Source organism: Entelurus aequoreus, linkage group LG02 (assembly GCF_033978785.1).
Source record: "Entelurus aequoreus isolate RoL-2023_Sb linkage group LG02, RoL_Eaeq_v1.1, whole genome shotgun sequence".
NCBI classification, from domain to species: domain Eukaryota; kingdom Metazoa; phylum Chordata; class Actinopteri; order Syngnathiformes; family Syngnathidae; genus Entelurus; species Entelurus aequoreus.
The window spans coordinates 81,914,731-81,926,893 of NC_084732.1; the positions used below are offsets into that span (position 1 = coordinate 81,914,731).

The window sequence follows — 12,163 nt, forward strand, 5'->3', positions numbered from 1 at the left end:
ACTTCCTCAGTCCTTTTTGCCACTTGTGCCAGCTTTTTTGAAACATGTTGCAGGCATGAAATTCCAAATGAGCAAATATTTGCAAAAAATAACAGCGTTTTCCAGTTCGAACGTTAAGTATCTTGTATTTGCAGTCTATTCAATTGAATATAAGTTGAAAAGGATTTTGCAAATCATTGTATTCTGTTTTTATTTACCATTTACACAACGTGCCAACTTCACTGGTTTTGGGGTTTGTACATCAGTGTTGTTTGTGCTATCAAGTTTGCACGTGTTTTAATACATGCAAAACTTTACCTGAATGCGATGTCAGAGTTAATTATCTGCGTTTGTCACAAGCTCAGTAAATGCTATTTGACTTTTGCACACAATGTTAACATTTCATTATCTGCATTAGTTTCTCATCATGCCTTGATTAAATTGACCTTTGTTTTGTACTTACGCCTGCATTTCTTACAGCACGTCCCATCCACATGTACAGGCAATGAGTCTTCGGAGCAATTCGTAGGAGGACAGAAAATCCGGCGGCACTCCACAACGCCGTTCTGTAAGCAAATTTGCATTTTTTTTAAACAGCATCGCAACCATTCAATCAAGGGCGGTTTGGCACCAACTTATTTTAACACCGGAGAAGGGTTGACAGCAGTGTGCCAAACATGTAAAAAAACAATTAAAAAAAATAAAAAATTGCCACTCTCATCAATTCTGCGAAAAGTATTGTTCATAGGCTGGCATTAGTGCCTAAAACAGTAATGGAAAACTATATTTTAATAGAAAATTTCATCCCATTTAATCGAGGGTCAAATGGGATGAATTAATGATGAATTATTTTAATTAATTAATTATAATTTGAATACATAAATATGTTATTACATGTGTCAATAATTCAGTGTGTATTTAATTATTTAATTATTAATTTTAATATATTCCTGAATATTTAATCATTTAATTATTGACTTTATTATATCATGATTGAATCATTTATTTCATGTGCCTTAGTGAATTGATTATATTCCTCAAACTCACCTATCAAAGTCAGAGGGCGGGGCTAACACAAATCTAGTCCAATGATAGCTAAGGGGGATATACTCCTACTTTGTTCGGGAGCTGGTGGTGGTGGTTATTTCAGACACCTTGCGGCGTGGGCGGGGGCACGGGCTGCTGACCCAGAGCGTGTGGCAGTTACAGTGCAAACGATTTATTGAACTTGTCGGAGTTCTTTACGCACTGTCAGACCAAGATATCGACCCCAACTTCGGCTGAGTTTGACAGACAAAATACATTTATGAAATATTTAATTGAATCATCCACCCAGACATCTATTTTCTATACTACAAAAAAAAAACAGACAAAATATAAGACTAGATTTAAGGGAAAAAACAATTAAAAGGAGTGAAGTTAGTTAATTTTGGTAGATAAAACATCCTATATGTAGAAATTAGACATATTTTATGGTAGAAAATCTTGAATTAAGCATCCTCGGGATGTTGCCAAAGCTTTAACAAAATATTCTATGTGTGGAAAAATTATTTACCATATTTTCCGGACCATAGGGCGCACCAAATTATAAGGCGCATTAAAGATTTTTTTTTTATTTTTTTATGTGTAAATGTTAAACACTTCATGATGGTTCTTTGGTCAGACTTTACTTAAATCAATAACGGAGCAGCATATTCTCATACGTGGCTCACTAGTGGAATAACAACGCCGGAAATGTGTCCCGTGAAAAACCGTCCGACCGGAACGCTCTAATAACTAAAGTTCCTTGGGTGAATAATGTAAACTCACTATACCGGTATGTTTTAGCCCTTTCATGGCGAGTTTACTGACAGATATAGGTAAGAACTTTACACTACTTTATATTAGAAATGGCAACAGCGGAGGATGAATGTCCCATAACAAGAAGATAGAGAGAAAAAAGAAGCTTGTCGGTACGGACTACAAATTTTTCAGAACTTATGCAGATCTCAAATACAGATCAGCAGGTACCAGAAGGTAAGAAAAGTTGCTTTTGCATAATACTGCGAAACAAAAACGTCAGATATGTCTTATCTTATACACACACCATAATAATACTCATATGTTGAAGCACAGTTCAATCCATCAGCTTCATAGCTTACCAAAGTCGTACTAAAACATTTTGAGAGATTTTTGAGCGCTGTGTGTAATGTTCTATATTTTCAATGGAACATTTTTGGTGTTGTTTACTTAAGTCATATTGCAGTCTACACGTATCTCTTATGTTTGACTGCCATCTACTGGTCACACTTATCATTACACCATGTACCAAATAAAATAGCTTCGGGGTCGGTAAACAAAACCAGAATTATTCCGTACATTAGGCGAAAAAAACATTTTAAGTGTGCCTTAAAGTCCGAAAAATACGGCACCTTGATTGAATTTTCCTAAATTTTTAAAATTTTAAACTGGAATGAACAACATACTTATTTAGGCTAAAATTAAGATTATGATGTAAAGTCAATTATTAAAAATAGGTAGATAGCTCTTAAAACTCGGGAAACTGTATAACCAATGGCAGTGTTTACTGCTTATCCTCATTAGGGTCGTGGATAAGCCGGAGCCGGGGTCCACCCTCGACTGGTCACCAGCCAATCGCAGGGCACATACAGACCAACAATCGTTCATGCCTATTGACAATATAAAGTCTCTAATTAACTTGAAATGCATGTTTTTGGAACACATTGTCTGCTTGTAAGTACTCCGTGATTGTGCGCTGCCGAACATGCTCCTCTGCTCGTAAACCAGCAATGACACGACGTGACGAGGACGGGGTATGCGGGGGGATGGGGGACTTTTTAGAGGCGATATAGTACTGAATATGGTTCATTAGTATCGCGGTACTATACCAACAGTGTTTCCCATAAACTGCCAAGATACCTGTGGCGGTGGGGGCGTGGCTATGGGCCTGGCTATGGGCGTAGTCACCATGACATCATCAAGTAATTTGCATAATTTACTACAATGATATGATTTTCTCTAAAAAGGCTCAAAAAATGTATACTTACTAATTAATAATAACAGTTTTGTTTTAAACGTCCATCCATCCATTTTACAATATAATTACAACACGTTATGTACATATCTATATACAGATTTGAACAATAAGTTATTCACTGAATTATATTTATTAATTGTGGTTCTTAAAAAAAATATATCTTATAAAATATAAAAGCTAAAATGTCTCTTAAAGCTCTGCCCCTTTAATTAGTGCATACTAAATAATTTAACTGTAGCCTACTACTACAACCATATTATTTACCAGCAACATAAAGTGAAACAGAGGCAGAGGTGTCCTGCCACAGTCAGTAGCAAATAAACAGAAAACAGTAGTGGTCAAATACAAAACAGGCAACAAGAGAAGTATCCTAAACTTCTCTTTTGTAGATGCCTATATGGGCATCTACATCAACTATATGATTTGCCTGAGAAGCTGGACAGGACAAAAAAATAAATAAAATATATATATATATATATATATATATATATATATATATATATATATATATATATATATATATATATATATATATATATATATATATATATTTATTTATTTATTTTTTATTTGTGGCAGACGTAATTCTTTCGTGGCGGGCCGCCACAAATAAATGAATGTGTGGGAAACACTGACCAATACCGGTATACCGTACAACCCTATAACACTGACATCAATTATTTGAGCCATATCCCTAAAAGTCATACAATTGTATCATTCAGCTGCATAAATTGAAAATAGGTTTTAATGTAACTCTTTTTTGTGGAACTGCAACGTGCGATTCCAGTCCGATCATAAAAATGTATTGTGCCACTTTAGTCAAACACAATTATTGGTTCAATGGCCTGGTCAACAAGACATCTTAATGCGTAAACATCAAGCACCATCCGTGCAAAAAAAGCGCCAATCTGATTGAATTACTCCGCCTAATGAATTGGCCAATAGGGTCGAAACGTACAACCGGTTAATGGATCCACCATTCAGTGCTCGAGGACCGATGATATAAAGGCCCTGGAGGACTGACTTCGGTTCTGAAGCCAATCTACCCTTGCAGATGCCTCTTAATTTCATGAGTCATTGGGACAATCCCCCCCCCCCCCCCCGGGTGGCACAGATCTCCACTTAATGGTATGTTCAGAGGAGCATATCATACCGACTAAAATCTCTCCCGTGCTTGCCGTGTAGTGACACAACAAGTCGAAACCCCCCCAGGTCCCCACATGGCCTGATTCAACACATTTCAAAGTCTGGCTTCCGTGTGTGCGGGCAGACAAGGGCGCTAATTAGAGGATGATTACCAGGGTGCTGCCCTTTGGCGGCCATGGTATCGGACCTGGGAAGGAGGAAGTACTGAAGGAAATCGGCAGTTAGGTGCTATGAATAGACTCTGTAGTGTATATTCAATTTCTGCAAACGCGTGTTTTGGTCAGTAGTTGGGCTGTCTCACTTCGATATCGTTATCGGTCTGATATCAGCCAAAAAAAACGGGATTATATCGGCTTGCAAATACAAGCAGCGTGTTTCCTTGTGCAAAGCTGGGCGGTCAGTTAACATCTAAATGGCCTCCAAAAGAAATAGAACACAGAAACTTGGTATTTGCTTGTGTTAGATTTAAAAAACGAGGACTTCTGTTTTGTTTGATCAGCCGTGGAAACAATTAATTTACAAAATATTTTTGTGTAAATAAGTAATTTCACAACGTATATATCTGTGGCTTATAATCCGGTGTGGCGATTAGATAAAAAATATTTAGTTTTAATAAAGTTTAGGTGCGTTTTATAGTCCGGAAAACACTGTAATTACTTATTGACCAGAATGTGTCATTCACAGCTCACATTTCATATTATTTTTACTATTCCAAAATGCCCTGTAATTGGCTGGCGACCAATTTAGGATGTACTCTGATCCAAAATTGGATGGTTCAGTTAAGGCTATACGCTATAGGCTACAGGCTACTAGGAGCTAGCAGCTACACAACAGCTAAGCGCACAAACTAGACACACATAATAAGCAAACAATATTTGTCAATATAAAAGTATAGAATGATTTCAGTTGCATATTACTTACACGTACAAAGTTTCCAAGGTAGAAGCGTTTTAGAGAGTATCCAGTAACAAACGTGTCCGCATCATGGGGCTCAATTTAATTAATTTGTTTGACCACAAGGTATCGTCAAAAAAACAATACCTACTCCACTTTAATTTAAAGAACATAAATCCATTCAAGGTGGTTAAAAGTTAATAGGTTAGTGTTTGTTTTATGAGTTATTTCACTTGATCATGGGTTTTCTAACATTTCACACTACAAAATAATAACAGTATGCATGAGTCGTGCTGATATCGGAACAATATCGGCCAATACTCGAGGCTGCAAAGCCGGTATCCTATTGGTTGTGAAAAGGTTTTCAGGGACTACAAGGTACACACCTTGTATTAAGTATAAGGTTTTAAGATAATTAGTCATCTTCAAATGTGATGTTAGACATACAACTGATCTTGATGACTCTGGTAACAAATCATGCTATTATGGTACATACTGTAAATTTCAAATTATAAGTGTTTACCTACACTTTGAAACCTGTAGCTTTTTTTTTTTGCTAATTGCTATAATGTTTTGTGTTCAATAGTCAGTGTTTCCCACACATTGATTTATTTGTGGCGGCCCGCCACGAAAGAATTACGTCCGCCACAAATAAAAAAATAAAAAATAAAAAATAAAATTTTATTGATTTATTTTTTATTTTTTTGTCCTGTCCAGCTTTTCAGGAAAATCATATAGTTGATGTAGATGCCCATATAGGCTGTTCAGATTTACTTTACAAAAGAGAAGTGTAGGATACTTCTCTTGTTGCCTTATTTGTATTTGACCACTACTGTTTTCTGTTTATTTGTTACTGACTGTGGCAGGACACCTCTGCCTCTGTTTCACTTTATGTTGCTGGTAAATAATATGGTTGTAGTAGTAGGCTAAAGTTAAATTATTTAGTATGCACTAATTAAAGGGGCAGAGCTTTAAGAGACATTTTAGCTTTTATATTTTATAAGATATATTTTTTGTAAGAACCACAATTAATAAATATATTTCAGTGAATAACTTATTGTTCAAATCTGTATATAAATATGTACATAAAGTGTTGTAATTATATTGTAAAACGAATGAATGGATGGATGGATGGACGTTTAAAACAAAACTGTTATTATTAATTAGTAAGTATATATTTTTTTAGCCTTTTTAGAGAAAATCATATCATTGTAGTAAATTATGCAAATTACTCGTGATGTCATGGTGACCACGCCCATAGACACGCCCATAGACACGCCCCCACCGCCACAGGTATCTCGGCAGTTTATGGGAAACACTGATAGTTGTCATTAAACCCAAGCAGATGACTGAAACGGTGTGTTCTTGTTTGTGCTATGGCGCCATCTTTTGGACCACTTTGCTCACTGCAGGGGCCGCGCATTGAAAATGTACTTCTTGTTCCGTCCGTGCCTTGAATTAGACAGAAAACCGTCCATAGCGTTTCTGCTCGAAAATATTATTCATTCATCACTCCAGTGTTGGTAAGTTTTACATTGTGACGAAAACAATAGGAGCGTTTTCATGCATATTTGTACATGCTGTTGTAATGTAATAAAGCTAGCGTCGTTAGCATTAGCTAGTATGCTAACATGTCTATGAGTGTCTGTGTTTGTATTATTAACTTACAACGGCATTATTTTTGTATTGTTTCAGTTTCACAAATTCCAGCTAGAGTCCGCAGCTAGTGGGTCCATGACGATGACTTCTGTTTTGTTTGATCAGCTGTTTTACTGCCGTGTTACAGACACCGTTTGGTAAACATTTCAAAAATTCTGCTGTGTACATAACGCATTTCACAGCGTATATATCTGCGATTTATAGTCCGGTGTGGCTAATATATGGAAAAATATGTTTTCTTCTAAAATTTTGTGGGTGCGCCGTATATCTCGGTGCGTTCTATGGTCGGAAAAATACGGTAATTTCTGAGGCGATCAAGAACACACATTATGCCAAATGTATTACTGTTAATATAATTTATGTATTGTTTTGACTTTGTTAAAGCTAATGTATTTTAGCATACAGGAGGCAATTGTTTTTTTCAAATAGCTTAGCATACATTAAATAGATTTTTGCATATTTAATGTCGAAAAATGTTTCATTTTTTAGAAACTAAAACCCCCCCAAAAATAATATTGTGCAAAGGTTCGCTCATTTCAGCAATTGAATTTAGAAGGTAAAACTTATTATATATGAGATAGGTTCATAACATACAACTCAATTTATTTCAAGCATTCTTTTGATATAATTTTGATCATTATGGCTTAAAACAGAGGTTGTCCAAAGTGCGGCTCAGGAGCCAGTTTTCGGCCTGCAGCATTTTGTTTTATGTCCCGCGGCACATTTAAAAAAAACATTATTACAATAAAAAACATAACAAGTGAAATAAAAGTCCAAACAGGTGTAATGTAACAAATTGAAAGTGTCATTGCTCAAAAAAATATTAATAAAATAAATGTTATTATGCATTATTTACATATTAAATGCTCCAATTACGTCACATCAAATAATCTCTTTTCATGGGGAACATATTTCATATTTTGTTTGCAATGTAAAAACAAGATAAATACAAAAAAGGCATCCATCCATCCATCCATTTTCTACCGCTTGTCCCTTTTGGGGTCGCGGGGGGTGCTGGAGCTGCATTCAGCTAAATTCGGGCGGAAGGCGGGGTACACCCTGGACAAGTCGCCACCTCATCACAGGGCCAACACAGATAGACAGACAACATTCACACTCACATTCACACACTAAGGCCAATATAGCCACATAAATCAATAATATTATATATGAATGTATATAATATTTTAACAGAATATGTATTTATAGGCACACATATATATCTATAGGCTGTATATGTATGGTATGATATGCAGTCTGCTTTCGGCCCCCAGCCAAATTTGCTTAGCCCAGGGGTGTCCAAACTTTTTCCACTGAGGGCCACACATGGAAAAATTTAAGCATACGGGGGCCATTTTGATATTGTCCATTTTCAAACCATAACAAAATATATAGATTTTTTATTTTTTTTAACCTTTAGGGCTCCCAGGGACCAGTCAAGGGTCAAGGGTCTCAGTCATTAAAATGTTAAAAATAAGTCAAATTATTATTATTATTATTTTTTACAGTATATCTCTAAATCAACTTCAGGTTGATATCAAGTTAAAAAAAAACAGGTTTTATGCCTTTTCTGTCAAAGACAACTTTGTTTTTTATAGTAAAACTGAAATATGCAGTATTTAGTAATTAGAGCCCTAAAAGATCAATAATGCAGGACACCATTGATTTGAATTCTTTAATATTTTTGAGTAATCACAGTGAAAAGTTAAATAAAATCCCACTAAATATATTTGGGATCCAAAAGGTCCCCCACTCATAAAGTGAAACATTTTTATTATTTTTTTTTTTTACTTTTCACACTTAAATTACGAGATCAACTTCAGATATATCTGTCGATTTTACGTTTGAACTATTATTTTATTTGTTTTATGCTCTTTTGTCAAATAAAACGTTGATGTTTTTATATGGCAACCATACAATATATGCAGTATTTTTTCCACATAAAACATTTTAAAGTGACATTTTTTAAGTAATCATTCATTGTAACAGATTTTTTTTTTTTTTTTTTTGAGCAATGGCAAAAAAAATAAAAAATAAACAAAGACAAAAGGAAAAAAAACAGCCTGCATGGCAGTTTTGTGTCAACATTGCAACATTTTAAAATGTTTATTTTTTATTTTTGCAATACTATAATTTTTTGCAATTTTTGCAGAATGTGTGAGGGGCCGGTAAACGATTAGCTGCGGGCCGCAAATGGCCCCCGGGCCGCACTTTGGACACTTCTGGCTTAGCCCAATGCGGCCCCCACAAGTTAAAAAATGTGGACACCCCTGTTTGAAGTGGTAGTGCACAACAATTGCATACACACCAAGATGGACCATTCTAATATTATGCAACCAGCTGGTCTCTTAACAGTGTTCACTTTCTAGATTCAACATAAAAGAAAAACACAGAAAAATAACAAAAAACTTTTAATCGAAAGTTGAAAGTAAAAAAAACAATATTTACTGTTAAATTACTTATTTTTAGTAGGGATGTCCGATAATGGCTTTTTGCCGATATCCGATATTCCGATATTGTTCAACTCTTAATTACCGATACCGATATCAACCGATACCGATATATACAGTCGTGGAATTAACACATTATTATGCCTAATTTGGACAACCGGGTATGGTGAAGATAAGGTCCTTTTTAAAAAAATGTATAAAATAAAATAAGATAAATACATTTAAAACATTTTCTTGAATAAAAAAGAAAGTAAAACAATATAAAAACAGTTACATAGAAACTAGTAATTAATGAAAATGAGTCAAATTAACTGTTAAAGGTTAGTACTATTAGTGGACCAGCAGCACGCACAATCATGTGTGCTTACGGACTGTATCCCTTGCAGACTGTATTGATATATATTGATATATAATGTAGGAACCAGAAATATTAATAACAGAAAGAAACAACCCTTTTGTGTGAATGAGTGTGAATGAGTGTAAATGGGGGAGGGAGGTTTTTTGGGTTGGTGTACTAATTGTAAGTGTATCTTGTGTTTTTAATGTTGATTTAATAAAAAAATAAAATAAAATAAAAATAAATTTTAAAAAAACGATACCGATAATAAAAAAAACGATACCGATCATTTCCGATATTACATTGTAAAGCATATTATCGGACATCTCTAATTTTTAGCTATTTAAGCTTACAGCTTATGAAAACCTTCAATTAAAAATCTCAAAATGTGAGGGTTTTCAAAAACTAAGCCGTTATTTATGAAAATTATAACAAATACAATCTTGGCATATTTCACTTTGCAGGTAATGAGTATAAATCACACATTAGTTTTACGTTTGAATTGAATTGCTGAAATGAAAGGACTTTTTACGTGATCATTCAAATTGTTTAAGTTCACCTGTTGACCTGCCGTGCTAAAATTCTGCTCGGCGATATACTCCTTTCATTCGAGACAACACTCGGATGATAGCAGCCATCACTTTTTGATGAGTGAGTCTTAAGTGAGAGTTCCATCATTCATGAGAACAAGAGTGACCCTCACCTTACATGCACAGTTCCTGCAATTTTCCGGCTCCACCCAGAGCTCCTTATTCCTGTAGACCAGGCCGTTAGCGCTGCACGTCTTCTCGCAGTGGCATCCCTCCAGCTGGGTCAGCCTGGACTCTGCGTAATTTAACTGAGAATAAAGCACAAAATCACCCGTCAGGGCACTTAAAGTGACGACGCAAAAGCAGGTTAAGCCCTCGACCCATCTCCCCTCACCCTCTGGTGTTCGGCTCATTAGAGGACGAATAATAGGAGATCTTCATTCAGCTCATGCTTTCGACCGTAGGCTATAAAGCATAGTGGAAATGACAGAAAAGACTGACAGTCCAGATCCTTGCTAACCCCCTTGTGCTCCTACACCACTTGCACGAGCCTTCTTCTGAAGCATGTTTTGATCTTTGTCCTTCAACTGTGATGCTTGTTTGACAGCAGTCAAAGAACTGTTTGCTCCTCTCATCGCACAAATGACTTTAAAGCAGTGGTCCCCAACCACCGGGTCGCACAAGAAATTAAAAAAATAAAATAAATAAAATTATATATATATATATATATATATATATATATATATATATATATATATATATATATATATATATATATATATATATTTTTTTTTAATTAAATCAAAATAAAAAACACAATATATAGATTATACATCAATATAGATCAATACAGTCTGCAGGGATACAGTCCGTAAGCACACATGATTGTATTTCTTTATGAAAAAAAAACAAAAACAAAAAAAAAACCACCCCCCCCCCCCCCCCAGGCGTTGACCGGTCCGCGGCTACAAAAAGGTTGGGGACCACTGCTTTAAAGAACCAAAGGTGAAGGTATGTTGATCTTGGATTATCGTAAAAAAAAAAACAACCTGTATCAGGGGCCGTACTTATCAAGCTTCTTAGAGTGCCATTTTACACTTAAGTCCTGAGAATTTGCGAAATTTAGTCCTACTCTCAAATTTAAGAATAAAAGCTTTTTATCAACGTTCTTAAGTCTAAGAATCACTCCTACTCTCCACGATATTTAAGAGACCTTCAGAGGTCTCTTAAGTGGTTAGGAGTTGCCAGCAGGGGATGGCACTGAGGCGAGAGAGACGTGCGCAAACGTTCAGGGAACGGAACAATGTTTTTTGTTTTTTTTGATGACGAGCAGCTGATCAAACGGTATCGTTTAGACAGAGCGGATATTATTTTTGTCACAGATTTAATACTTTTCGATTCCTTGTTGATTTCTGCATGTGTCTGCAGTGGGCTAGTATATATAGAGCCACCCACACCAGTTTCAAATTAGTTGCCTAATTAATGAATTGGAAAGAAAATGTTATGACAGTAGCGTATGTGTGTGGCCGTGAGGTGAGTGACGTCAGTGAGTGTGTGGGCGAGAGAAGAGAGGGAGCGGTAGCGTGAGTGCCGGCGGGGACTAGTTTGTTTTGTATTATTTTGTAGTTTATTGTCAAAATATACACTCCCATTGTCCACTTAAATATTTCCAAGATATTTCTTTATTCTTAGACAACGGATTCCATTCCGTGATTGGTCATTTCTAAGGACACAGAAATGACGTCACCTAAAATTCCGTTTACGGCACATAGTAATGTCGTAATTCAGCTCTGAGTGTGACACTTAAGATTCAGTCCTACACTTCGCTGAAAGTGTGAGTAAGACGCTTGATAACTAACTTTTAAGTGCAGCTTTCAGCGAAGAATTTATTTACTCTTAAGTCAACTCTTAGCAGACTTCTTAGGAGTAATTCTAAGAAGCTTGATAAGTACGGCCCCAGATGAATAACTCCATAAAACACAACAGCGCTGGATATTGAAACACGGATAATCAATCAATCAATCAAAGTTTACTTTTATAGCCCTAAATCACGAGTGTCTCAAAGGGCTGCACAAGCCACAACGACATCCTCGGCTCAGATCCCATCAGGGCAAGACAAAACTCAACCCAA

General features: G+C 35.8%; 1 protein-coding gene across 1 annotated transcript in view; it reads right to left on the reverse strand.

Annotated features, from left to right (window-relative positions):
- LOC133642384 (protein kinase C-binding protein NELL1-like) overlaps positions 1-12,163 on the reverse strand; it is a 474,421-nt gene that overhangs the window by 344,985 nt on the left and 117,273 nt on the right. The window contains exons 6-7 of the mRNA XM_062036542.1: positions 10,206-10,340; positions 443-545 (exon numbers count right to left, since the gene is read on the reverse strand). Coding sequence (XP_061892526.1) covers positions 443-545; positions 10,206-10,340 — 238 coding nt within the window. The remainder of the gene's footprint in view (positions 1-442; positions 546-10,205; positions 10,341-12,163) is intronic.